This window comes from Chrysochloris asiatica, unplaced genomic scaffold (genome assembly GCF_000296735.1).
Source record: "Chrysochloris asiatica unplaced genomic scaffold, ChrAsi1.0 scaffold00078, whole genome shotgun sequence".
NCBI lineage: Eukaryota > Metazoa > Chordata > Mammalia > Afrosoricida > Chrysochloridae > Chrysochloris > Chrysochloris asiatica.
The window spans coordinates 6,827,432-6,855,262 of record NW_006408596.1 but is presented as its reverse complement, the minus strand read 5'-3'; the positions used below and the strand labels follow the sequence as shown (position 1 = coordinate 6,855,262).

At 43.3% G+C, this 27,831-nt stretch overlaps 3 protein-coding genes across 3 annotated transcripts; 1 reads left to right on the top strand and 2 right to left on the bottom strand.

Moving 5' to 3' along the window:
- Window positions 1-3,000: 3,000 nt before the first annotated feature.
- Window positions 3,001-4,251, bottom strand: TRIAP1 (TP53 regulated inhibitor of apoptosis 1). The gene is made up of 2 exons (XM_006865444.1): window positions 4,101-4,251; window positions 3,001-3,084 (listed from the first exon to the last, which is right to left on the bottom strand). Exons 1-2 carry the CDS (start codon window positions 4,245-4,247, stop codon window positions 3,001-3,003), a joined length of 231 nt encoding a protein of 76 aa, XP_006865506.1. The 5' UTR covers window positions 4,248-4,251.
- A 103-nt stretch (window positions 4,252-4,354) lies between these two features.
- GATC (glutamyl-tRNA(Gln) amidotransferase, subunit C) lies at window positions 4,355-17,888 on the top strand. Its single transcript, XM_006865501.1, has 4 exons — window positions 4,355-4,435; window positions 4,511-4,683; window positions 16,744-16,847; window positions 17,836-17,888. The coding sequence occupies exons 1-4, from the start codon at window positions 4,355-4,357 to the stop codon at window positions 17,886-17,888; spliced, it is 411 nt and encodes a 136-aa protein (XP_006865563.1).
- Window positions 17,889-19,019: 1,131 nt separating this feature from the next.
- SRSF9 (serine/arginine-rich splicing factor 9) lies at window positions 19,020-26,255 on the bottom strand. Its single transcript, XM_006865443.1, has 4 exons — window positions 25,926-26,255; window positions 23,401-23,561; window positions 20,950-21,122; window positions 19,020-19,536 (listed from the first exon to the last, which is right to left on the bottom strand). The coding sequence occupies exons 1-4, from the start codon at window positions 26,111-26,113 to the stop codon at window positions 19,393-19,395; spliced, it is 666 nt and encodes a 221-aa protein (XP_006865505.1). The 5' UTR covers window positions 26,114-26,255; the 3' UTR covers window positions 19,020-19,392.
- Between the last annotated feature and the right edge of the window lie 1,576 nt (window positions 26,256-27,831).

Sequence of the window (27,831 nt, the reverse complement as noted above, 5' to 3'; positions counted from 1 at the left end):
GTGTTGTATCATTTACATATTGCAGGTTGTAAATGAGTCTTCCTCCAATACTGATACCACATTTTTCTTCATATAATCCAGTTTATCATTTCTGTGCTCAGCATAAGTATGGTGAGAGAGTACAGCCCTGGTATTATTTTTGTAATTTTAAACCATTCAGCATTCCCTTGTTCATACTTTTTGTAATTTTAAACCATTCAGCATTCCCTTGTTCTGTTCGAACGACTGCCTTATGGTCTATGTGTAGGTTCCTTATGAGCACAACTAGGTGTTCCAGAATACTCATTCTCTATAATACTGTCCATTGCTTGTCATGATCCATGCATTCAAAAGCCTTTGAGTAGTCAATAAAGCACAGGTAAATACCTTTCTGGTATTCTCTGCTTTCAGCCAAGATCCATCTGATGTTAGTAATGATACTCATTTCACATCCTTGTCTGAATCTGGCTTGAACCTCTGGCAGTTCCCTGTCAATGTACTGTTGCAGCTAAATTACCTTTAGCAAAATTTTACTTGCATGCGATTTTAATGATATTGCCCAATAATTTCCGCATTCCATTGGGTCACCTCTCTTTCGAATGGGCACAAATATGGATCTCTTCCAGTCAGTTGACCAGGTAATTGTCTTCCAGATTTCTTGGCATAGATGAGTTTGTTTATCATGATGTGATAAACCATTAAAAGGCTCAAGATGGGAATGCTGGTGAGTTTGTTGAGATTTCAGTTTGTATCCCATCAGTTCCCAGAGCTTTGTTTTTTGCCAATGCCTTTAGTGCACCTCAGACTTCTTCAGTATCATTGACTTTTGATCATAGGCTACCTCTTGAAACGGTTGAACCTCGGCCATCTCTTTTCGGTACAGTGATTGTGTATTCCTTCCATCTTCTTTTGATGCTTTCTTTGTCATTCAATATTTTGCCTGTTGTGGTGGTTACGTGCCGTGGAGTCAGTTCTTACTCACAGAGACCCTGTACAGGTTTTCCGAGGCTGTCAATCTTTACGGGAGCAGAAAGCCTCATCTTTCTCCCACGGAACAGCTGGTAGTTTCAAACTGCTGACCTTGAGGTTCGCAGCCCGCTTCATAACCACTGCGATATTGCAAGTAGAGACTTGAATTTTTTTCTTCAGTTTTTCCAGTTTGAGAAATGTTGATTGTGTTCTTCCCTTTTTGTTTTCTGACTATAAATCTTGGCATATTTCATTATAACAACACACCACTAAAGAGTCCTGGTGTGGCACTGTGGGTTAATGCGCCAGACTGCAAAGCCATTTGAACTGCAAGGTCGGCAGTTCAAGCTCACCGGCTGCTTCTAGGAAACCCTATAAAGGGTCGCTATGGGTCAGAACCAACTTGACAGCACTTAACAACAACACACCACTAAAATATTGTGCCCTCACCCCCCAAAATATAAATCAGTAGTTTCCAATTGCTATAGTCTAGTTTTAGAAAATCTTCACTTATTTTTCACCTTTAAGTTATAAAACATGTAAAACTTACCCTGTTTCTTTTAAGATATAAGGTGTCATGGGTTGAATGTCTCCCTAAAATGTGTCAGCTTAGCTGGGCCATGATTCCCTGTGGTTCGGCAGCTCTGTAATGTCCCCCATGATATGATAAACCATTCAAAGGCTCAAGATGGGAATGCTGGTGTTTTATGCCATTAAGTCAGTTGACTCAGTTAACCCTGTATAAGACTTCCAAGGAGTGGCTGGTGGGTTTGAACCATCAACCTTGTGGTTAACGATTCAGGTACACCAGGACTCCTTTATCTCTTCCCAACCCTGATCCTATGGAAGGGAGTTTCTCAGGGGGGTGGCATGTAACACCTTTACAAGATAGAAGGAGACGGGAACAAAGAGGGACCTACTACCACTCAGAAAGAGCCAAGAAGGAAGTGTTTCCCTTGGACCTGGAGGTCCCTGACCTGTGACACTCCTAGATCCAGGGAAAGGTTGATGCCAAAACATGTGGAGAACTCGAAGGAATACTGGGCCTAGAGATGCTAAAAGGAGGCAAGAACCTTTTGCCAAAGTCAGTGTCTGAATTCAGACTTTGTGCCTCTTAAACCATAAGAGAATAAGTATTTATGAAAGCCATCCGCTTGTGTATTTCTGTTATGGCAACACTGGAAAACTAAGACATGGGGGTATTAGGTAATTGATGTTCATGTACTGAGGTCAAATAATGAAACTAAATGTATTTCTTTATTTCATCTTCATGATTACAGTCATTACAGGGCAAGTGGGGAAAGAAGGCAAATTAAGCAAACCCTTCCCCCTCAATCCCCAATTAACTAGGTGCAGCATTTTGACATTTTGATGACACACAGCTTAACTTAATTTATTGACATGGGTTGGAAAACAGTTTCGGCAAATCTTTGCAATTTAGGGATTTTCTTCCAGAGCTACTCCAAGTTTCTTAATTCCTGAACCAAGTTCTGAGATGGCAGCTTTGAAATCTAACACCTCTTGTTAAGGCAGACAGGGTTGTAAATCTGTTAAAAGCTTGCTTTCTTTTGGCTAACCCAGGCCATCAACCATCTTAACAGTTAACTTACTATATAAAAATAAAACTAAGTTCCCAAGCTGGGGTCCTATTTCAGAGCATTAGTTTCGTGAGAGAAAAAGAAGTCCAAACCAATTGATTCCATGAACAGCAACCTCAGGACAGTAACCTAACATCCTTAGCAGCATAACTCAAGAGGCCAGGCAACCCTGACCATCCTGAGATTTGTGTCATTATTTACTTATAAAATATGTATGTCCCAGACCAAGTATTGCAGTAATCATCCCAAGAAATCATTTGTAGCACTGTTCAGTTTCTGTAAGTGCCAGAGCAGGTGAGAAAACACCTTGGAGCAAGTGAGAGGAAAACATTGAGAGGGAAGACAGAAAACTCCCTTAAACTTCTCGTCAAATGAATGTCTTTCTTCACAGCCTTAGTTGACAAAATCCAATCTTCAATTTGCTGACTTGAGAAGTCCAGTTTCAAGGTTAAGGTCAAGAAGAGTTTTCAGACTTTTCCTTGCCATGGCCCATGAACTCCAGTCCTTCAATAGGTATCTCTTTCTCCTTTATTGCTTTCTAGTGGAAGAAGAAAACATATCATAAATCTCTCCAAGAAGTTCCAAGACCAAATTTAGATACAAAAAAATAAAAGCAAACTTTGTTTCGTTTTTTAATTTAAAAGCCAACACAATTGCCATTATGAAGAAATTAAATGCAAGACCAGAGAGAGGTTGAAACTTTAATCTTAGCAGTGAAATTCAGATGCAAAATTTTAAAAATAACAGTATCATTACTCTTTTAGCTTAGGTCACACGTGGGTTCAAATCTTGGTTCCAGGGCTTGCTGGCTATGTGACCTTGGTCAAGCCTCACTTTCCTCATCTATAAATGGGATCATGACAGGAAGAGGGGGAAGTCAAAAACTTTGTGGAAAAATTACACGATTTTTTCATTCCATTCTAGCAGGAATTTTTGGAAGCCCATTTATTTATTCTGGAATTACAGTGAGGACGGTTTAAGTTAATGCACTGGAAGTGCTCTGACGGGTGTGCTGTTAAAATTTTATACTGAAAGCAGATCCGCATTCATTAGGCGGGGATCATAATATCCTAGATGCTGTTGGGAGATGGTGGTTGAGAGAGAAATGGAATAATCCTAAAAGGACTATTATAAAAACAACGGAACCCTGTCTAGTGTATAACAGACCGGAGAAGGACGAGCACCCAGGCGTCTGTACAAACCATATACACACAGAGGCAACGTTCATCACTCACAGAGAAGCAAGGACTTTAATCTAACAACTTCCTATTTCTGGTCTCTACGCTTAAGATGCGCACCAGATGAACAACAACAACAAAAATGTGCTCCGTGAAAAATGAACGCACTGAAGAAATATTTATCTGTCACTCAGAGAGACACCCAGGGGGCCTCGAAAGTGATGGCAGGATAGGGGGCTCCTCCAATTGACTTCACTGCGGCTTTTTCCCATCTTCCCAGTGTCAACAGCCCTAAGATCCCATATTTCGAGTTAGAGACACCAAGAGTGCACACCAAACCTGGGAAGAGAAGCGGGAGGACTCCAGCCGCACTCACCTGAACACACTGCTGATAGCGCTTGAAGAGGTCGGTGCACGGGTCCCCGGAGCCGTCCCCTTTGAGGAACTTCTCGGCAAACCACCGATTGAAGCACTGGTCGTATTCGCGTTTCATGTCCGTGCATGCCTCCCCGACACTATTCATGGCGGAGTCAGGCGGCTAGTGTCCGGCGCGCATCTGATGTCGTCACTCGTCGGCGCGTCGCTCAGAGTAACGTAACAGGCTCCCTACGGATGCACAGAAGGAGAGACATGTGGGCGTGGGTGGGGCGGCTAGGCCTTCGGGTTCCTTTGAGCGGTTGGCGGGGTTTGACTTCGAAGGCAGGGCCTCAGGTAAACGCCGGAACGTCAAGGCAGGTGGAGGAAGAGGCCCCAAGCGTAACCCATGCCTCCCGCCTCCCGCCGCAGGGAAGTGGTCAGATCACGGCCGAGGTGATAGAACACCTGGAGCATCTGGCGCTTGTGAACTTTGGCAGCCGCGAGGCCGTGGAACGGCTGGAAAAAGCCATCGCCTTTGCCGACCGGCTCCGTGACGTGGACACAGACGGCGTGGAGCCCATGGAGTCAGTCCTGGAGGACAGGTAAGCGCGCGGCTGCGGTCCCGGAAGCCTGGACTGGGGTGCTTTTGCAGCCCTTTCAGATGGTGATTGGTGTCCCCATTTAACAGAAGGGAAAAGAGTCTTACCAAGAATCAGAAATTTACACACTGCCATCTCGCGGGTAAGTGGCTTCACTCTTCCCCTTGTTCTCTTTGGGTCTTGTCACTCCCGTGCAAGAAGTCCTCCAGGCCTCCCGGTGTAACTGGGAATAAAATCCAAAGGAATCCTAGCCTGCGAGGCCCCCTGCCTACCTTTCGGGTGCACTGCACGTTTCAGTAAGCTCCAGCCAACTAGTCTCAGTATTGCTTCCACATGCCAAATTCATTACCTCGCTGGGGTCTTTTCCCTTTTTCTTGGACAGTTTGCCTCCAGATGTTTGTCTGGCTGTCTCCTTGGCCTTCAGGTCTCAGCTCATACCCTAAGAGAGGTCTCTCCTGGCCAATTCAAGCCCCTCTTCCTGTAAGTCCCTAACTCTGCCCTGTTGGGTTTTTGTTTTGATTTTTCAAAAAAAGTATTAATGTGTTTTAGTTGATCCATTATCTTTGTTTGCCAACAGGATGTGAGCTCATTGTCTGACTTGGTTAGTGCTGTATTCTACCTCAAAAATTTAAGGGTTTAAATTCCCTGACCCTGGTTTGGCGCTGCAGGATAGTTTGCTGGACTGCAAGATCAGTTTCAACTGTAAGATAGACGGTTCATACACACCAGTAGCTCCTTGGAAACCCTATACAGGATCGCTGTGCGTTGGATCCGACTCCATGGCACTTAACAGCATCAACAACCATTCTCTGATCCAAGGGTTTCCTTTGGAAATGAGGCAGTTGTTATTTTTAAAACGATATAATCAGTGCTGTGTGCTGGTATGGAAAGAGCTCCAAGATACGTTTAATTAAAAAGGCAAATTTTAGAACACTGTAGTCTAGTCTCTTTAGTCTATTTATGTGTATCCATTAAGGTTTGGTTTATTTTGTTTTTCCCCCTGAGAGGGCATTTAAGAAACTATTAACAATGCTTAGTTTTAATATTTATATATATGTATGTATATAGGTAATGAGGTGGAAATGTTTACTTTTCATTTCATATCAGGGGTTGGAAATACAAATGGCTAAGAAACCCACTGCCATTGAGCCATTGGTGAGTCATAGTGAGCCCATATTGTCGTAGTTAAGTGGTGTCAAGTCGCTTCTAACTCACAGCAACCCTGTATAGGGTTTCTGAGGAGCAGCTGGTGTGTTTGAACCTCCAACCTGCTGCTGTTGTGGTTAGCAGCGCTTACTCTACAGTGCCACACCAGGACACAGTAAAATGGCTCCTTAGGGTTTTCAAGACTGTAAATCTTTATGGGAGCAGAAAGCCTCAGCTTTCTCCTGCGGAGCTGCTGGTGAGTTTGAACCAAGGATCTCACTGTTAGCAGCCCAGTGCTTAACCCACCATACCACCAAAACCAAACTAAACTCCCTGCCATTGAGTCTATTCTGACCCATAGTGACCCTGTATAGGTTTCTGAGGCAGTAAATCTTTATGGGCGCAGAAAGCCTCATCTTTCTCCTGAGGAACAGCTGGTGGGTTTGGACTTTGCAGTTAATCGTCCAGTGCTTATGTTCCACCAGTGCTTCTGAAATTGTTAAGTGTACAGGGTTGTAACACAAGTGATGTATTATGATGTGAATACTTGAAGAGGGCATCTTCTACCCACATTCACCAATGGTCATATTTTTTATTTAAATATTTGTTTGAGTATTGGGTGGAAGTGTTTGCAGCAAATTAGGTTCCCATTTGATGGGACTTAACAACAACAACATACATATTATTCATTGGCATTGCTTACACTTTCCAAATTGGTCTCCTATGGCTCTTTTTGGAGACCCTTCCTCCCAGCAGTCCCTTGTTAGCCATTTCGGGCTGCAGCTTCTTAGGCAGGATGGATTTGTAGCTCATAATGATTAGGGCCTTTGGGGCCTTCTTTATCCTAGCCTTTTCCTTTGTAAAAGTAAGTTCTATCTAGCCTTCTACCTGCTCCTCCCACCTCCAGCCTTTGATTCCTCTGAATCCGTCCTTTACTTTGCAGTCTGATGCCCAGGTTTTCAGAGGGTAACTCTCATCACTTTTCCTTACACAGCCTTTCAAAACAGAAATCGGATGTCATCCCCCCGCCTGTAAGCAACTTCAGTGCTCTTCAAGAGAAAAACCTCACCATGTCCTAGAGGCTGTCACTGGATCTAGCCTCTGTTCCCCTCTCATTCCTGGACCTCTCAGTGGTTTTCGTATCTAGAATTCTGGGCCCTTTCCCATATCCCCTGTTCACCCCACCCATCCTCCCTTTTTTTTGCCTACTCAATTTCCTTCCATCTGATCTCAACTATCACTTCCTCAAACTGAATCTAGTTTCCTTTGAGGATACCTTGATTCTTTCATGATGTTCAGTAGAACTGTGATTTTACATGTATTGTTGTAATTCATGGCAATTCCATGTAGGGTTTCCGAGGGTGTACATCTTTATGGGGGCAGAAAGCCTCATCTTTCTCCCGTGGAGCGACTGGTAGGCTCGAACCACCGTCCTTATGGTCCTCAGTCCAGTGTGTGACTTACAGAGCACTGCACACCCCAAGTAGCACTGCTACTTGGGTCTGTTGGTTTTCCCCACCATGCTTTCAGTGTTGGGTGCAGAGTAGACACTCAGTAAATCTTTGTTGATGAGTCTTTTTAGTCATATATTTGGGAAAGGTGGGAACAGAAGCACAAAAAGGAATCAGAATTTACCAAGTCACTTGGAGGGGGAAACTATAAAGATTTGTCACCGTTCCTCAGGAAAGGGCTTGCAAAAAAAAAAAGAAGACGGTTTAGATCTGGTTGCGGAATGACAGAGTGGCATTCAGTGATCTGTACTTTTTCCATAAATTCAGAAAAAAATCATTTTTGTGAAGGACTCCATTTTGGACTGTGGCATTTTTAGGACTACTCAGCAACATTTGAAACAGAAACCCAATGATAGTAGGTGTTAAAGGGCGTTAGGCAGTGGCCTTACTAGTTGCAAAAACATTGACTGGTTAATAGAAAACTCTTTGTACATTAATAACATATCCTTTGCTTGCTGCTACAAACAGTTAACTTGTTTACCACATGCCAGGCCCTAAGAATTTGCATGTGCTACTCAGTTACCATGTACAACCCTGAAAGGTAAACACAAAGATGTTTTATAGATAGGACACTGAGACTCAGAAAGTTCAGTAACATGTCTAAAACCTGCGACTCTGCTCTAGACCAGCCCTTTAATTCACCCCCTAGAAACTCTGTTCCCTTTCACCTCAAATCCAGAGACCTGATGAGTTGAGTCTGTTGTGACAGCCAAATACTTGTGCCTAGGGTGTCCCCCAGAGCCTTGCTTGAACCCAAACTTTTAACCCAATGGATTAGCTCAAGAAAGAATGAATAGGAGGGCAAGGCTTTCAGGTAAGTGTAGGGGAGCATGGAGAGCTGATTCCTGCTAGCCTAAAATATCAAAGAAAAGACAGAAAGAAGCAAAAGGCGTTCATATGTCCATCAGTTAGGCCAATGGCTAACAGCAATACCTGTGTGTCAGTCACTTCTCTGCTGCCACCACTTTCCACACCTTTTTGTTAGCATGTTCCACAGTCACTGGCTTCTGTGACTTGTCTGTGAACGTTAGATATTAAGGATTTCTAGTTCACAGGTGACTCCTTTCAAACACAGGATTCCTTCTCCGAACCAGAACACAAAAGATTCAAGTGGACATTGTAATCCTCCCAAGAATAACACATGACTAATGTTAGCCTAGGAGTCCTGGTGTGGTGCTGTGGGCTAATGCGTCAGACTGTAAAGTCATTTGAACTGCAAGGTCGGTGGTTCAAGCTCACCAGCTGCTCCTTGGAAACCCTATACAGTGTCGCTATGAGTTGGAACCATCTCGATGACACTTAACAACAACAACTCTGTTGGCACCGTGGACTAGGGGTTGGACTGCTAACCATAAGGCTGTAAGATCAAACCTACCAGCCCCTCAAAGGAAAAAGATGAGGCTATCTTTACAGTCTCGGAAACCTGAGTCGGATCATGTTTCTTAGCATCATGTAGTCTTCCCATCAGCCCTCGTACACATGGTGACTTGCACATGCAGCACATGAATCACTGAGTTGGAATCAACTTGATGGCAGTAGGCTTTTGTTTTGGTTTTATGCAAATCCAGATGCATAGGTGAGAAGTCGATTTATCATTAAAATTGGTGTTGGTAGGGCATTTGGGCTGTTCTGAAATGCCAGTGGACAAAGACAAGACATGAGGCAGACATTTAGTCAATGAATCAAAAATTAATAAGCATTTCAAGAGTTCAGCTAGTCACATTGTGACATGTTACACATGGTTCTGAGCTCCAGAAAAGTTAAGCAACTTGTCAAGTTAAGGTCTACTTGATGTGCTACCATGACTGAAACCCAGTAATTTAGGATTAAGAAAATAGAAAGGTAAGAGTGTAGTCCAGAAATAACCACATCAGAAAGAGTAAATGTGTGGTATTTAAAGGTGTGAGTTTTGTTTTTCTGGAAATTGTATTTATATAGGAAATGTGATTACCAAGTGATTCTGGGGAAAAAATCGTTTATTAGAGCTACTATTGGGAAGCAGCTTAAACTCCTCTGTTGGTTGTCGTTGTTGCTAAGTGCTGCCGTCAGTTCTGACACCTAGCAACCCTAGGCACAACACAGCACTGCCCAGTTCTGCACCATCCTCACAATCTTTTTTGTACTTGAGCCAATTGCTGGTACCACTGTGTCAGCCCATCTCATTGGGGGAGGTCTATCTTCTTTTCACTGATCCACCACTTAACCTTCTCTAGGCACTGGCTCTTCCTGATAATGTATCTGAACTATGAGAGATGAAGTCTTGCCATCCTGGATTCTCAAGAACATTCTGGTTCTCTTTCCTCTAACAGAATTGTTTTTCTGGCATTCCTTAATACTTTTAATGGTCTCCTCCAACACCATAACTCAAATGCATCAATTCTATGGTCTTCCTTATTCATTGTCTAACTTTCACATGTTTATGAGGTTATTGAAAATACCATGGCTTAGGTCAGGTGCACCTTAGTTGTCAAACTGCTGACATATTTGCTCTTGAACACTTTAAAGAGGTCCCGTGCAGCAGATTTGCCTAAAGCAATACATCATCTGATTTCTTGACTACTGCTTCCATGAGTGTTGATAGTGGATCTAAGCAAAAATGAAGTCTTTGACAATGTCACTCTTTTCTCCATTTATCATGATGTTATTTATTAGTCCAGTGGTGAGGGATTTTTGTTTTCTTTACATTGAGGTGCAACCCGTACTGAAGACTGTGGTCTTGATCGTCATCAATGAGTATTTAAATCCTTTTTGTTTTCAGCAAACAAGATTGTATCACCTGCATAATGCAGGTTGTTAATGAACCTTCCTTCATTCCTGATGCCACGCTCATCATATAATCCAGTTTCTCAGATTACTTGCTCAGTGTTTACACTGAGTAAGTATGGTGAAAGAGTACAGCCCTGGTGCGCACCTTTCCTGATTTTAAACCATTCAGTATCCCCTTGGTCTGTTCAACCGACTACTTCTTTGTCTATGTAAACAGTTTCCTCAGGAGCACAATTAAGTATTCTGGAATATCTGTTCTTTACAAAGTTATCCATAGTTTGTCATGATCCACACAGTCAAAAGACTTTCAGTTAATAAAGCACAGGTAAATATCTTTCTGCTATTCTCTGCTTTCTACCAGGATCCATTTGACCTCAGCAGTAATATATCCTTGTCTGAATCTAGCATAAACCTCTGGCAATTTCTTGTCAATATACTGTTGTAGCTGTTTTTGAATCATCTTCTGCAAAACTGTACTTGAATTTGGTATTAGTAATTTGTTTGATGATGTCTGCATTACATTGGGTCACTTGTCTTTGGAATGGGCACAGATATGGATCTCTTCCAGTTAGTTGGCCAAGTAGCTGTCTTCCAGATTTCTTGGTATAGATGAGTACCTCCAGTGCTGCATCAGTTTGTTGAACGATTTCAATTTGTATTCCATCAATTCCCAAAACCTTGTTCTTTGCCAGTGCCTTCAGTGCACTTTGGACTTCCTATTTCATTACCATTGACTCTTAAATATGCTACTTTATAAAGTGGTTGAACATTGGCCATTTTTTTGGTATAGTGATACATGTTCTTTTGGTGCTTTCTGCATCATTCAGTATTTTGCCCATAGAATCCTTTAGTATTGCAAGTCGAGGCTTGAATTTTTCATTCAGTTCTTTCATCTTGAGAAATGTTGAGCATGTTCTTTTTTAAAAAATTTTATTGTGAATTGAGTGATAATTTACATGGGAGAACATCGGTTTTACACTCATTGTTTCATTGCAATGATTACAATCTCCTCTATGCATCATCATTTAACAGTATTTGCTTCTGTTCCCTCTGTATTTTTGGGGGTGGGGGTATGTACACAAAAATACTCAGGAATATATAATCATTTAAACAACCAAAGGGCACATTCTGCAAGCCTGCTTCCTGGCCTTCAACACACAGCATTTCTCTTTCCATGAGTCTAGAGTTCTCAGCTGCTCAATCTCTTCATGTCCTTATCTCTGGTGTCGGCTGCTGCTTTCTCTGGATACGATCCCATATTTCACTTGTGCTCTTCTCCCTTGATGATCCTAGGTTCCTCTGTTCCTGGACTGTAAGATTAGAGAGTGTTCTTTCTTTTAGATTTTCTAACTCTAGGTCTTTGCACATTTCATTGTAGTACTTGGCTTTGTCTTAAACTGTCCTTTCAAATTTTCTGTTTAGATCTTTTACCTCCTCTATGCTGGAAAGCAAGTTTCAACATCTCTTCTGGCATCCACTTTCGTTTTTTCCTTCTTTTTTTTTTTTTATAATGTTTTATTGTGAATTATATGATAGTTTACATGGTAGAACGTTAATTTTACATTCATTCTATCGTATACTGTGTTTCATTGCCATGGTCACAGTCCACTCCATGCATCATCAACCAACCAAAGGGTATACCCTGCAAGCCTGTCCCCTACACTACTCCCCTCCCCGCAAGTCTTCAGCACACAGTCGCTTTCCCTCTCTGGATCTAAAATTCCCAGCTGCTCCATCGCTCCACATCATCATCTCTGGCTCCATTTCAGGCATCATTGCTTCTCTGGGTAGGGTCCCACTCTGGGCTCTTCTCTGTTGATGGTCCTAGGGACCTCCGCTCCTAGCCTGGAAAGTTAATCACACCTTTCCTTGCTATAAAACGTCTACCTTTACATTTCCAACCCTCACAGTCAGTCCTGGTAACAATTATTCACTATTGTATCACAAGAGACCCATCTGCATTTTATTTCATCAGCTCCGCCTAGACAGACTGGATACTTTTCACTGAAGATTCTGCCTTCCTCCAAGCCCCCTGGCTCTAGGTTCCCTCTTGAAAGCTTGTAAGCCAGTCACTTTTTGCCTTTGTAGCTCCACCACCCCACCCCACCCCACCCCCCGCCATTTTGGGTAGCCATTGTTCAAGTTGCCCATCCCTGTCTACTCTGTGTGTGGAGGGGGTGGGAATGATTCTTGCTATAAGGATTCGTTCCCTCTTTTGAGCTACTGCATCCATAGGTATAGGTCAAGTTCATCAAATTGTATCAGATTATTTTTTTTCCTCTTCTTTTCCTTCTTTCTTGTCTTCTTAATGACCTTTTGCTTTTTTCCTATATGATCTTGATGTCATTTCACAACTCTTCTGATCTTCGTCCTTAGTATTTAATGCATGAAATCTGTTCTTGAGAGGATCTCTAAATTCAGGTAGATTATGGTCAAGGTCATATTTTGGCTCTCGTAGACTTGTTTTAATTTTGTTCATCTTCAGCCTGAACTTGCATATGAGCAGTTGATGGTCAGTTCTGCAGTCTGCAAACTGACCTTGTATTTGCTGATGATATGGGGCATTTCCACTGTCTCTTTCCACTTATATAGTCAGTTCAGTTTTTTTGTATCCCATATGGTACGGTTCATGTGTCTTTTATGTTATTTTAAAAAGTTATTTGCAAGGAGTAAGTCACTGGGTTTGCAAAATTCTATCATATGATCCCCAGCAGCATTTCTGTCACCAAGGCTATGTTTTCTAACTACTGATCCTTTCTCTTTGTTTCCAACCTTTTGCATTCCATTCACCAGTAATTATCAATGCATCTCAATTGCATGTTTGATCAATTTCAGACTGAAGTTGATAGAATTCTTCAAAGTCATCATCACTGGCTTTAGTTATTGGTGCATAAATTTGAACAATAGTGGTATTAAGTGGTCTTCCTTGTAGGCATATGAATATTATTCTATCACATACAGCATTTTATTCAAGATAGAACTTGAAATGTTCTTTTTGATGATGAATGTGTCTTTGTTATTCAGTTTGTCATTCCTGGCATAGTACACCATGATGGTTTTATTCAAAATGGCCAATACCAGTTCTTTTCAGCTCAACAATGCATCAATCTTTATGCATTCAATTTTTGACAACTTCCAATTGCCCCAGATTCATACTTCATACATTCCATTAATGAATATTTACAGCTGTTTCTCTTTATTTTGACTTGTGCCCCATCAGCCAATGAAAGTCCTGAAAACTTCATTTGCTGTATCATGGTCAGGTTTACTTTGAGGAAGCAGCTCTCCTCCAGTTGCATTTTGAGTACCTTCCAACTTGAGAGGGTCATCTTCCAGCAATGTATCTGACAATATTCTGGTGCCATTCATGATGTTTGGAGTCCAGGTATGGTGCTGCAGGATAATGTGCTAGATTTGAAGGTTGGTGTGAACTGCAAGGTTGGTGGTTAAAACTCACAAGCCACTCCTTGGAAACCCTATACAGGGTTGCTGTGAGTTGGAACTGACTTGACGGCACTTAACAATTCATAATGTTTTCATTTTCCAGTACTGTAACTGACATTGTTCTGCTTCTATTCATAAGGTTTTCAGTGATTAAACATTCCAAAGCAGCCCGCCTCTCCTTCTTTCTAGTCTTAGTCTAGAAACTCAGCTGAAACTCCATCGTGGGTGACCCTACTGATACTAAGATACCAGTGACATAGCTTCCAGGGACATGCAGGTCACCACAGTAAGGCAAACTGACAGACTGAGTGGTGCTCTGTTGTGGTAGAGCATCTCATTTCATCAGCATCTCCAACCAATCCAATAACACTTAGTACCAAGCTCTAAAGACAAGGGCTAGGCAGATTATGCATGAGTAAAAGGGGCTGACGGCTATGTCTAGGTATACTTGGATAGCTGGAGACTGCAGTCTAACTGGGACACACGAAGGTGTAACTGGTGTACAGCTGAAAGTTCTCAAAGTGCAGCTGGTACTCAGCACCCATCTCTTACTACCATAAGAAAGGAGGCCAGCGTTATCAGATGTATTTCTTAGCATCATGTAATCTTCCCAGCACTCCTCTGAAACATGGTGAGGATAAGTGACTTGCACACGCACCATGTGTGCCTCCAGGATTTGAAGTCCATGTGACTCAGGAGCCAGAGCACCAGCCATTTTGTTAAACTGCCCAACAGAAATGCAGCTCTAGAACCCAGTGGTTATCTTTGAGTGGGACCACTGTGGAGGATTTTTCCCAAATTTCTAAAATGAATGCATAATCCTTGTGTGGAATGGGAAAAGAATATAGATGTGAATGGTTGTACAACTTAAAAGACTGTGATCCGTCTCTGTAATGTACTTGTAGAGGTTGTTGAACTGGTATGTGTTGTGCTGTATTATAAACAACAAAAAAATGAATTTTTAAAAAGTTTAATGCAGCCATCAAGTTTTTGGTGAGAAATTTAAGATCTAGAAAGATCATACTTGTTCAAGACCATGCTGTTTTGTGTTTAAGAATTTTCCTAAGGCCACACTGTTGTCAAGTGGCAGATCCTGCAATGGATTCCAGCTTTCTCCTTTTGAAACCACGAATACTGTCTCAATCTTGGGACTGGGTATCAAAGACATAGAACGTGCCGTCTTAAAAGAATCTTATTAGTGAAACATACAGTTGACAAAATGATGAAAACTTTTTAGATATTATCTACCCTCTTGAATTGCTGGGCCTGGGGGCTCAGGACCATAGTCTCAGGGGACACCATTGTCTCTCCATGTGCAGAAGAAAGAAGAGTGATGAAAATTGAAGATGCTTGCTCAGTTAGTTCATGTGACATCAGTCTCCATGATGCTGAGACCAGAAGAGCTACATGGTGCCCAGCTACCACTACCAATTGCTCTGAAAGGGATCACATTACAAGGTCCCAGATACAGTGAAAGAAAATCTGGAACAAAACTGAAAATTAAAAAAAAAAAAGACCAGACTTACTGGTTAGAAATAGACTGGAGGAAGCCAAGACTATGGCCCTCAATCACCTTTCACATTTAGAAAGTAACTAACCCTCTTGGCCCAATGTTCATCCAAGCAGCCGCTAGGTTTACGGGGACATGGGGGTGGGGAGATAACTAGTAAGGTATGCTGACCACATAATGGTCAGTCATGCAAAATCAAATGGACATTTATGTAAAGACAAAGTTAAGAAGGAATGGGAAGGTGGGTGGAATGGAAATAAGAACCACAAGGAGAAAGCGGGTTGTTTTGATGCATGAAGATTATAATCATTGAAGTAAAACAAAGTATGATTTGTTGAATGTAAAACTGATGTTTGTAAACTTTCACTCAATCTTTAATAAATTTTAAAAAAAACAAAAACATCTTGTTCAAACTTAGCCCCTACATGCAGTCTTTGACCACATGCTCATATCATAGTCATGCCTTTGTCATGGTACATAGGCCCCGTCAGGCTCAAGTCTCATCTGTAAGCCCCCTAATCAGTGATGTGGCAGACTGCTTAATTTGTAGCCCATGTATTTGGGAGCAGGCTTAGACTTCTCGTGCACTTTTAATTAAGCCTTAGTGGTGAAGCCTGTATATGGTCAGCCTTCTGGTGGTAGGCTTTACCAGTTTGCTATCTGGATTCTAGTGAAGCTGCTAGGCCCAGAGAACAGTAGGGGATTCTTAAGATGTCCGTGTTCTATCTTGCTCCATGGTAGGCATTTTTATATCCACAAAGGTAGCCGTGTTATGTGCCAGTTGCTTCTGACTCATAGCTACCCTGTAGAGTTTCCAAGGAGCATCCAGTGGGTTTCAACTGCTGACCTTATGGTTCTCAATGCTTACAATACAGTGCCATACCAGGTGGCTTTAGTATTTAAAAAAAATAATAAAAAGCTTGTCATCGGGGTATAAGACCTGGGCTCAGATCCCAGTTGTCATAGATGACCAAAGACCCTTCAACAAGTCATTTACGACCACTCTTGAGCAAGATATTCCTTAATTCTGCTTAGGATTCTAGCCTCCTCTGAGCAAGCCAGACTGCTGCCCTGCTATAAACTCAGCACTTCCGAGTGTGCTGGGATCAGACAGTTCAAACCCACCAGCTCCTATGAAGATTTATGGTTTCAGAAACCCTAAGATGCAGTTCTACACTGTAGTGAACCAGTAGAGGGTTTCCAAGGAACGGCTGGTGGATTTGAACCACCAATATTGCAGTTAAACAGTTCAGTGCTTATCCTACAGCACCACAACAGGACTCCACACTGCCCTTTAGCAATCAACTTGATGGTGGCAGGTTTGGTTTGATCCAACTAAAGCCTGTCTGCTCTTTAGCAGTAATGGGGGCATCCCCTAGTCTGAGTACATGCTCCCCCCAACCCAGGCTGGGTTAGGGGTGGGGTGCCTGTTTGTATTCCCTTGGTAGGCTGTTTACCTATTGTTTAACATTGTCTATACCAAAAAGAATTTACCAATAGTGGTCATCCAGTATTTGCCAATCCAGAGGAATTTGGAAAATTCTATAATGTTAGTGTGTTGGGCCATAGTTTCTATCTTCCATCATTAACCCTAACTCAATAGGTAACTGCTCTCATTCTTGACCCTTCTCCAGTATGCCTTTGAAGCCCTCCTCTGAGATAACCTCAAGATTCTGGGTTTTTTAGGTGCCTCTACCTGAGATCTGATGATGTGATAGAAGGCAACTGTGCTGAAAAAGTGCTACAGAACTCTCATCGGGTTATGGAGGAGTATTTTGTGGCCCCTCCAGGTATGTGTTACCCAGAGTGGCTCACATAGGTATACCTGAGGTAAGGAAAAAAGAACTATGAAGATCAAATGAGCCAAGTATAATGTGTAAACAGATGGCAGCGTGTTGTTAGCCACTGGCCCTAGTCAGCTCAGAGTTGACCTCTTTGATCAAGACTAACCAGATTAAGGATATGCTCTAGTTAAAGCAAAGATGGAAAACTAGAAAATATGATTCACTAAACTATCCCAGTTAACTGTGGACAGACCTTTTAAAATTGCTTCATCCCAAGTTGACACTTAGCTTATGTATCCAAACCATGGTCTTCAATAACCTCTTATGCATGCTGAAAGTTGGACAGTGATTAACACTGTAGAATTGATACATTGAGTTATGGTGTTGGGGAATATTGAATATGGACTGCCAAAAGAACCGACCAATATATGCTGGAAGAAATACAACCTGGATGCTCCCTTGGAAACCAGGATGGCCAGACTTTGTCTCTTAACACTTCAGACATATTATGAGGGACCAGTCCCTGGAGAAGAATACCATGTTTGTTAAAGTGGAGGGTTGGAGAAAAAGAGGAAGACCCCCAAGATAGGTTGACAAAGTGGCAGCAGTAGCAATGGGCTCAGGAGTAGCAATGAATGTGGAGAACCGGGCAGTGGTTTGTTCTGTTGTGCATGAGTCAGTACCGGCTGGATGGCACTTGACAACAGTGGATACATCCATCTCACATAGAATCTCTTGGCTGCCTAGGACAAATAACTTGGCGTTCCTTCCATCTTTAGATCCATGTGTATGGTCAATTAGCCTGTTCTTTGATTTATTAAAAGGATACATTCAGTTTCACTTAAAACTGTGACTCTTCCAGATTCCTCAGCCTTAGGAAAAAAGCTAGTAGCTACACATACTGCCCATGGCAAATCAAGTGATTAATTCATTGAAGTCAGTTGGGCAGCAGGCTCAGCTATAATGTTCTTTTTTTGCTATTGTCTTCAAACAGGTAATATCTCTTTGGCAAAGGTGGATGAATGCGAGCCCACCCCATGTGACTGAAAAAGTAATATCCTTCAAACACTGACATCCCTACTTCCTTGGATCACTGGACAAAAATGAATGCAAAAGTGTTCTTGTTTTTTTAAGTAACTGATTCTTCTGGAGGTAGAATTGGGGGCAGTGTAGCTCAAGGGAGGTGATGAATTCCTGATGCTAGTGAAGTGAAAGGCCTTGTGAGATCTGGAGGAAAAGAAATCCAAGTGTTTGCTTACAAACCTATTCACTCCAAACCTATATGACTTCCCCTGCAAAAAAAATGATGTACATAAAACCTCATTTAAGTTTTCTCTCTTTATGTAACTGGTAGCCAGAAATTTTGATCGCTATGTGACAACCTAAGTTATTATTTTTACTTGTTTTGCCCTGTGCAAGATAGCCTAACAAATTTCAGTACTCACTTGGTTCTAAACAGAAGTCTTAATTTTTACTAAAGCCTGAGAACTATTCTAAGTAGACTATGTTGATCACGTGCAAAAGGATATTAACCATTTAATAGTTTCTCTCTGAAAAGAGAATTAAGGTCTAGGATAGAGCAGACCCTGCTCCCATCTCCCTCATCCCTGCAGTAACTCCAAAATTGTAATGAATCCAAAATGATGGTGTTTGTTGAGAAGGTTGGATGCCGAGGATCAATGAGACAGACCTAGAGGCAAAAGTGAAAGAGCCTGAACTTGAGACTTTTTTTCCCTAAGCAATTTGCCAAAATTGGTTTTGACTAAGACTACCCAATGATATTTGTGCTGCTCCTCATTAAGGGGGGAAAAAAAGTAGAGAGGCTGTTTTGATTCTTCCCATTTCCTATCAGAAATGTTTCCTTACGATTAGGGCTGCTAACCTCAAGGTCGGCAGTTCTAAACTACCAGCTGTTTCGCGGGAGAAAGATGAGGCTTTCTGCTCCCGTAAAGATTTGCAGCCTCGGAAACCCTGTACAGGGTCGCTATGGGTCAGAACTGACTCGACGGCACTTAACAACAACAACCCATATCAAGCTAGACAATGAGTACAGGGTCCAGTGCTTATTCTACACTGCCACTAGGACTTCTTACAACTCAGTAAGTAAATAGTCTTTCTAAAAATCAGCGTAACCTGTTTGGGAAAATCTGAACTTAATCAAGGACAACCACACATGTCATTACTAAACGTTTAAAATATATTTCTAAACAGAACGGGCCAAGTCCCTCAGTCACTGCTGATCTCCATAGTAGAGCAACCCACACAAAGACCCAGCACTGATTTCCTTCCCATTATTAGGGGTGAAAAATAGACAACTTGTTTCTGAACCAAAACCACAATTTCAGCAGTTTACAATGTTTCACTGCTATTATGGCCCTGGTAGAAATGATGTAGTTTTTTTGCTTTTATTTTTCCTTAAAAAAAAAAAAAAAAAAAAAAATTAAAAAAATTTCCTAAGACACTAAATCATCAATCTGGAATGTAGATTCTGAGCACAAAGCAGCTCAGTTCACACTAAAAAATAAAGAACAAATTCCCATCGCCTGTTGTTTCAGTAGGGCCTGAAAGGAGAGTAGTAGTGTGGGGAACCCCTGCTTTGGTATGGAGAGTCACGGCCCCTAGACCCAGACCGAGACCGTGAATAGCCATAGCTGGTGCTTCTCTCTGGATAAACTCGGATGTAAGATGTTTCACCCTGAAATTCAAAAAAAAAAAAAAGGGAGGAAAAAAGTTTAAGAGACAGAGAAGGAAAAAAGGCAGACCAATACTCAAAATGGCTAATAATAGTGAACTCTGAGCATGTGCCTGGCATGGTACTTTATGTGAATTAGCTTGTCCGACCCATAAAAATCATACTACAAGGTAGGTGCCCTTAGGTGTACCCCCATTTCAGAGAGAGAGCAGTTGACAACAGTAAGTGGCAACCTGGTATGTGATAAATGCTCAAATAGTTAAGTGTTAATAACAGCATCCAAATTACTGCTATTGACTCCAAAACTGAAGAACTAGAAAGCTTCTCAGGTCTGTTTCTTACTACCTCATCTACACCTCTTTGGAGGAGGCCCTAGGATGGCACTGAGCTACAGCAACACCTCCCACGTGTCAGGACTTGGGATACTCTTGTTATCACAGTTCTGTCAGTTATGGCATTCTTGTGGCCATTTTGCATATAGAGGAACGGAGTAGCTTGGCTAAGAAATTACTAAACTGGCAGGAGCTGGGTCCAGTTTAGCCTGTCTCCAGACCCTTTGTCCTCAATGAGCAATCTCAGAAGATCTACAGATGTTGTAAGGGAAAAGCATGTGCTTTTTCCCTAGATGAACTCAGTGATAACAAGATTTACAATACTCAGGCCCTCCTTTGCAGTGTAACTGAAAGCCAGGGCTGACACTTTTGGCTCTGAAACTAAGTCCTATAAGATCATGTGAATACATACACAGTGAAACCATACACAGACCATTCTCCCAGTCATAAAACCCACCCACCATCTCCAGACAAGCCTAGTCATGGCAGGATAATCAGTAAAAGAATTTCCTATTGGTGGTTTGAGAGTGCAGTGACTCAGTAGAATAAGCACTGTACTGTGATCTGTAAGGTTGGTGGTTTGAGATCTGCTACTCTGTGGGAAAAGGCTTTCTGCTCCTGCTAAGTTTTTTTTTTTTTTAAGCCCTGGAAACCCTGTATAGGGTGGTCATTATGCATTGGAATCAACTTGATGGCACTTAACAACTGGTGGTTTGGAGTCAGGTCTAAATGGTGTCTAATAATCAGCACTGGAATCCAATGGAGAGATACCAAACAGTAGTGTCTTCCTAAAAGGAAGGACATCAAGAACATGGCAAGCTGGCTCAGGTCTCCAAGAGGATCCTACACTGTTTTGGGAAAGGACAAGTGAAGCAACAACTCAGGGACAGGCAGAGCTAGAAGGGCTGAGATGATGGAGTGTCCCGGAAAGCCCAATCTGGACCCAGGAGGGCAGCCATATTGGTTATGCTCACTGGAGGATCCTGCAGAATGAGCCAGTTGTGAAACAGTGATAAGAGCTGCCATGCCAGCCAGAGGTGGAGTACCCTGGGCTCAAGCCCCTCAACATGAAGTAGGGACTCACCTCATGAGAGCGGAATTTGGTGTCATCCAGTTTACGCAGGGCATATTCCATATCTTCTTTTCGGAGATATTCAACCATCCCCATTCCATCTTTCTGCACATCTGCATAACAGACATCCCCAGCTTCTCGCATGTGATCCTTCAGGTCCTGCCAGCTGCCTGATGGAGGAAGTCCTAAGCACACAGAACATAAAAAGGCTACATCTTTTAACCATTCTGTCAGAGTCAGAATCCCTTCTCTGTCAATCATCACTTTTAAATCTTGACAATCATAGTCATATCAGTCTTGGTGGTGATGGTTAAGTGCCATCGAGTCGGTTCCGACTCACAGTGACTCTGCTGTATAGGGTTTCTGAAGAGTGGCTGGTGAGTTTGAACTGCTGACCTTGTGATTCAAACCGACCTTGAGGTCAGAGTGCTTATCCTAAGGTGCCACACCAAGACTCTATAAATCTTGGTAAGAGACAGGACATCAGAAAAGAACATTAAAGGTATGTGCAAGTAAACCACCTTAAGAAGCTGCTCCTAAGTTTATCTTCCAGAGGCAAAGGCTTTCTACAACTGTCTATAAGAAGTCCAGTCCTTTATAGATTCGGTATCTGATAATACATAACCTCTCTCTGTCATTCATAATACATACTAACTCCTAAGAATCAGAGTGCTAATGGATTCCTTTGTGAAATTTACCAGCACTGTCACGAAATTATCAGTATGATTTTCTTGTCTCACTGGATTCCTAAGACATGGAGACTTTGAAACTAGTCTACGAAATCTGTAAGGTATAGTTGAAGGTAACAGCCCATCACCAACAAAATTTAAAGGGAGTTCTCTTAAAGGTATGAATGACTGACAAACTAGTCCAAACCAGTTATCATCGAGTAGATTTCAACTCATCTTTCTCCCAGGGAGCAGCTGGTAGTTTTGAAGGACTAACCTTGCAGTTAGTAACCCAAAGCACCACCTGGGCTCCTTAAAGGAGACAAAGTATGTCCTAAAAGATCACCACCATTTTTCAGTACAGTGGAGGGAAAGGTGAGGCGCAGAGCTAAAGCTAGTTGGGGATCACCGAACCCTACCTGAAGTCAGGAAAGGGAATGTGCTCCTGCTTTCACAGGCTGTGTTTAGCGCTCACAGCTCAGGACTGCAGCCATTTCCTACAGTTTTCTAAGCAGAAAGTCAGAGCAGCATGGAGAGAGAGAAAAAGGTATGTATGGAATCCCATAAAAGGGAAGAGAGGGGCTGGGGTTAAAAAATATTACAAAGAGATACAAGAAAGGCACATACACGGGTATTACTCCAAAGCACTTTTATGGACTGAATTGTACCCCCCAAAATAGGTGTGGTAAACCTCCATGCCTGTGGTTATCCCATTTGGGAACAGGTTATCTTCTTTATGGAAATGAGGCAGGATTAGTGTAGGGTGTGTTTTGAATCCATCTCTTTTGAGATATTGAAGGAGAGAAGTAGAAATGGGGGGAAAAGACATGTCCAACCCCATGAATATGGCCCAGGAGCAGAATCTTAAAGAGGCAAGGACCTTACCCCAGAGCAAATGGTGGTAGTGATAGTAGTGTGCCCAACTCATAGCAACCCGTATAGGGTTTCTGAGGCTATACATCTTTATAGGAACAGAAAGCCGCATCTTTCTCCCAGGAAACGGCTGGTAGTTTTGAATTGCTGACCTTGAGGTTAGCAGCTGAACTCGTAATCACTACACTACCAGAACTCCTTCCAGAGCCAATAGAGAGAGAGAACCTTCCCCTAGAGTCAGCACCCTGAATTAGGGCTTTCAACCTTCAAAATGGAGAGAATAAATTTGTTTGTTAAAGCCACTCATTTATAGTATTTCTGTGATAGCAGCAATGGAAAACTAAGCCAATCACCATAAAAAAAATCCCCACATGGCTGTAATTGGATTTTTAAGAGTGACACATCTGGAAAACAAAACAACAAAAAAACCCAGGCTCCCTCAATACATTTCACTCCACCGTGGCCTTAAAACTCACCCTGCAATGTGCAGAAGGTCCCATCTATGTACCAGTGTGTTGACATTTCAGTAAGATAAACTTAGACATTCCATCATTTGTAAACACTACACATTTTATTCTATTCTCCTTCTACAGACTCCAATTTGCCTTTTCCATGATCTAAACCTGGTTAAGTTGTTCATATATAGTCTGGCACTAAAATCCATTCCAAAAGAAAATGTTCAAATTCCAATTCAAAGGGGTTTACTATAACGTTCTCACCACGAGAAAACAAAGAAGTATACGTATGTTTTACCAAGGTTGCACTAGCAAGGCAGTTTCAGTCCCAAGATACCTGCCTCTTGGCAACACCACATACTTAGTCTTTAGAAAGCTAGCCCCATATATACATGCACTAAAGAATAAGCTAACATTTCTCTCTTCCAAGTGTTTCCCTGCATCATCTCAATTTGAAAGAAACATACCTGAAACAAGAACTCGGAAATCAGATCTTCTGGTAGGAGGCCCATTCCTCCCACCACGGGGCCACCCACCCCGACCTCCGTAGGTCCGGGGAAACTCCACACGAAGTCGACACTGGCCATAATCATAACCATTCCTTCCATAAATTGCATCTTCAGCATCTCTGCAAAGAAGTTTATAGTTAGTGATACCCAGGAGGCTAGCTGACTTTGGCTTAAATATAAGGAAACCTCAGAGTCAAACAAGAAAACAGGATCTTTGCTATTGCTATTATGTGGTCCTATGGATTGGACTACTCTCTGAAGACCTTTCAAGACACTCATGTTAAACTTTACAAGTGTCATACATAGGGCATTCTAGGTATGAAATGATAATGGTTTATTTACAAGATGGCTAATTTTTTTAAAAGATGGAAAATTATCAATAGGAAGATGTTGCCAAAAAGTGTGTTTCCTTCATCTTGGTGATTGTTAAGTCAGTTCCAACTCATATTGTCCCTGTATACGATTTTCAAGGAGCAACTGGTGGGTTTGAACTACAGACCTTGCAGATAGCAGTCCAGTGCTTATCCTACAGTGCCACAACAGGACTCTACACCATTTGCTAACCCCCTATGATTCTCCCACAAGGTCTAGTACCATACTGTCTATATGGAAAAGAAAATCCCATTAAAAAATAAGTGAGACTGAAAAGATGGGTGTTTTATGAGAAATATGGAATTTGCAGTTCATTTCTATAAGCTCATAGACTATTTTCCCTAAGGCTGTGGGGGAGTCTTGGTGTGGCACTGGAGGTAAGCACTGGACTATTAACGGCCATTCCTAGAAAACCGTATACAGGGTAGTTATGAGAACCAACTCAATGAGACTTAACAAGAAGACCATGGAAGTTAGGGTTGCCAAGTTGGTTCGTTGGTTCTCTGACGTTGGATGGTGGATGAACAGGCCCAGGGTTTGGTGGTCAAGCACAGATGATGATCTGCTAATGTGGGCATTATTGTCACAGGCATGGACTCAGTCATAAAACCCTGGCTGCATTTATAGTGCAGTAGGCGAGAGACAGAACCCTTGGCTTTCAGAGCAGACTTCAAATAAAAATTGACCTGAGTTCAACTTATGCTTACTAGCAGCAGTAAGGTTTTTCTCTCTCAGTGTGAGCAGTACGTCTATCACACAGGGTTACTAAAGATTAAGATACTCTATGCACAGGGCTTTGGTTGGAAGTAATATAAAAAATAGCTGTTCTATTATCTACGGAATGAGGAAAGAAGAGGTGACAATGTAGCATACAATCCAAGCTTGTATTCAAAGGGCAGAACAGCTAGCTGGGTTCAAAGCCTACCTTGATCCTTTACCAGCCTAGTCTTTTCTACCAATTTTTAAAAAAATCAATTCTTTTAACCCAGTTTCCTCTTTTATACAATACAGGTTAATAGGACCTACCTTATATGTTGTTGAAACGACTAACAATATACACAATGGTGTTTGACACATAACTGTTCAAAAACACACTGGTGGCATGGTTACTAATTAATAGAGGCAACATTTTCCAATGTAAGTTTTAAAAACGGCTAGTTCCACTTTTGAGGCAAATGGCAAGCCATTAGGATGAGCTGTCTTTAGCCACTGCAAAGCCTCAGACTGCTTCCTGTCCAACACTCCCTCAAAGTCTCTGGAAGTGCGGACTAGGTAAGGAGATCCCTGAAAGGAGGCTGGAAAACAGCGGGCGGGTTCCCATGCACCCCAGTGGAGTGGCTCACACAGTGCAGTAATTTCTAAGATTTATTCACGGCAGTTTTGAAAGTTCCTGTACCTTTTCCGGCCTGAGGGCGACAATACTGACAACCAAGCCGCCTTTAAGCCTGTTTGCGGGCAGAATTTCCCAGTCCCTGGGGTCCCTTTTAGCACCGAGTGGTGCCTCCCTCAACAGCGACGGGCGACATCGCAGACCCCCCTTACAATGTTCTGTAAGTTCTCCCAAATCCTCGATCCTTCGCTAAGAAGGCCTTGGCCTTGAAGGGCGGAGGGCGCGCGCGGGTAGACATGTTTCATCACAAGAGCCCTCGACGATTTCCAAGAGAACCCCTGTCCCCGCAGCCTGTTCCCCTCTCTAACGGCGAGTTCGGGGGTGGGACGTGCAGGGAGGACGCGGGGTGATCGCGGCTCTTCCGTGAGTCACGGTCTCTCCGCGGCCGCCTGGGCGCCGCGAGGTGTCCGGGCCCGGGGCCGCTTCCCGCTCGGGCTGACTCCCAGCCGCGGGGAAGGTGTGGGAATCCCAGCCTTCAACGATGACCCTTCAAAGGCCCAGCTTTTGTTTTTTAAGTTAAGAAAAAAAACCCACCCAACTACAATAAAGGAAGTGACGACGAAGCAAAGAGCGGCCTGAAGCCTGAGGAGAAGGGAGGCCTCACCGCCCCCCACCCGGGGGCGCCATAAGGGGTCTGGGTGGAAGGGGGAGGGGAGGTCCGGGAAGGGAAAAGGGAGGCGGGGGCCTGGGGCCGGCGGGAAGGCGGGCGGCGGGGACTTACCGGGGATCCTCGAAGCGCACGAAGGCGAAGGGCACGAGGCCGTGCCGGTTCTTGAGCTCGATCTCGCGGATGCGGCCGTACTTGTAAAACAGGTCTTCCAGGTCCTTCTCGCGCACGTCGGTCGGAAGGTTCCCCACGTAGATGCGCCCGTCGCCCTCGCCGCCGCGCTCGTCCGCCCAGCCCGACATTCGCCCAGCCCGACGCCGCGGGCCCGCCGCAGCCCACGTCGCCGCTGCCGCCGCCGCCCCAGCCCAGGTCCCCCGCAGCGTTCCGCGGGCTCGAAGGCGCTCAGCCGCACTGCATTGTGGGAACGCGGAGCGGAAGCTCTGGGGTCGGAGGCGGCAAAAAGAATCCTCTTAAAGGCAACGCGAGTGCGATGACTACGCCTGTGCAGTGCCGGCGCCCCCTGTGGAAAAACAGAGAAAACAAGGTGTCCGACTATTGGGGTTCAATTCCCGCACAACAACTCTGAAGTCAGGAAAGTGACTTGCACTCCTTTTTCCTCTCTGTAACGCTGATTTTTTAGCTTTCACTGAGATGACGCGGGTAGCGCCTCAGAACAGCCCTGTGGACCATCACTTTAAGTGCGGGGCGTCTGAGAGAGGGAATCAGGCCGGGGCTGCAGGCTGAGCCCGCAGCGGCGCGGAGGCCTCCCCAACGGCTGAGCTGTGGCGGCTTTCGGCTTCAGGTCAGTAGCCCTCTGGGCCACACCATCTCCATTGTACATTTTTACAATTGCTTATAACTGAGATGGACTGGAGAGCTTGCCGAAGACAAGGAGGGAATAAAAGAAATCAGTGAAACTCTGAAGTGCTTGTCACGACTCGGCCTTTTTTTCCTCCTCCAGAATTTACTGATGCCCACATTATAAGGAAAAAATTGAGGTCTCCTAGTGGAGTTGGGATTGGAACACAGTGCCATGCCCCTAACCTATGTGCTGAGTCCCTCAGACGCTGCGGCAGCCCCAGGTTTTGAACATATATCCCCAAAGCACTTTTATTTGACGTTTTTGACGCTTTCTCTATTTGCATCTGACAAGGAGCCCCAAACGGCTTTGCAGTCTGGCGCATTAACCCACAGCGCCACCTAGCAGCCTAGAAAACCCCAGGGCAGGTCTGATGTGTCACGTGGGGTCACGACGAGTTGAAAATTCCCTCCAAGGTACTGAAAGTCTTAATCTAAGGGAGAGTTTTCCTATTAAAATTGAAAAACCACTTTAGATAAATGCATAAATATACATACATATGATGGTGGTGTACTGTGGAGTCGGTTCTGACTCATAGTGACCCTGTCTAAAGTTTCTGAGGCTGTAAATGTTTACAAAGCAGAAAGCCTCATCTTTCTGCTACTGATCTTTAAACTACTGACCTTGAGGTTAGCAGTAACACACTATGCTAGCAGAGCGGACACTCAAATAGCAGAAATTTAGCTGTAGAATCTAGGTGGGGTGGTTTTGGGTGCTCCTTGTACAATTCTTTGAACCTTTCCGTATTGTTTAAAATTTTTCATAATAAAATGTTAAACACAAGCCAGTGTTTGTTTTATAAAACAAGAGCAAATTAAAACCCAAAACTACCGCTGTGGAGTCCATTCCAACTCAGTCATCTTCATGGTCTTTCTCCCAGTATCTTTCTTGTCCCCCTCCCCCTCCAAGTGAGGGATGTGACTGGTGGGTTTGAACAGTCCACTTCTCGGTTAACAGCCCAACACTTTCCCTTGTTGTTAGGTGCTGTCGAGTCATAGTGACCTTATGCACAGCAGAAGGAAACACTGCCCGATCCTGGGCCAACCTCACTATCAAAGCTTGAGTTCATGGATGCTGCCACTTGGTCAATCCATCTCGTTGGGACCGTACCTTACTGCACCTATTTTAGCAAGTTGTTGTTAAGTGCTGTTGAGTGGGGCC

Coding starts and splice junctions, on each gene's coding strand:
- TRIAP1 (XM_006865444.1), bottom strand. CDS start 4,247: ATGAATAGTGTCGGGGAGGCATGCACGGACATGAAACGCGAATACGAC. Junction 3,085..4,100: donor GCTATCAGCAGTGTGTTCAG/GTGAGTGCGGCT, acceptor TTCTTCCACTAG/AAAGCAATAAAGGAGAAAGA.
- GATC (XM_006865501.1), top strand. CDS start 4,355: ATGTGGGCGTGGGTGGGGCGGCTAGGCCTTCGGGTTCCTTTGAGCGGT. Junction 4,436..4,510: donor CTTCGAAGGCAGGGCCTCAG/GTAAACGCCGGA, acceptor CTCCCGCCGCAG/GGAAGTGGTCAGATCACGGC. Junction 16,848..17,835: donor GTATTTTGTGGCCCCTCCAG/GTATGTGTTACC, acceptor GTCTTCAAACAG/GTAATATCTCTTTGGCAAAG.
- SRSF9 (XM_006865443.1), bottom strand. CDS start 26,113: ATGTCGGGCTGGGCGGACGAGCGCGGCGGCGAGGGCGACGGGCGCATC. Junction 21,123..23,400: donor TTTCCGAGTTCTTGTTTCAG/GTATGTTTCTTT, acceptor CTGTGTGCTTAG/GACTTCCTCCATCAGGCAGC. Junction 19,537..20,949: donor CCAAATTCCGCTCTCATGAG/GTGAGTCCCTAC, acceptor TTTGAATTTCAG/GGTGAAACATCTTACATCCG.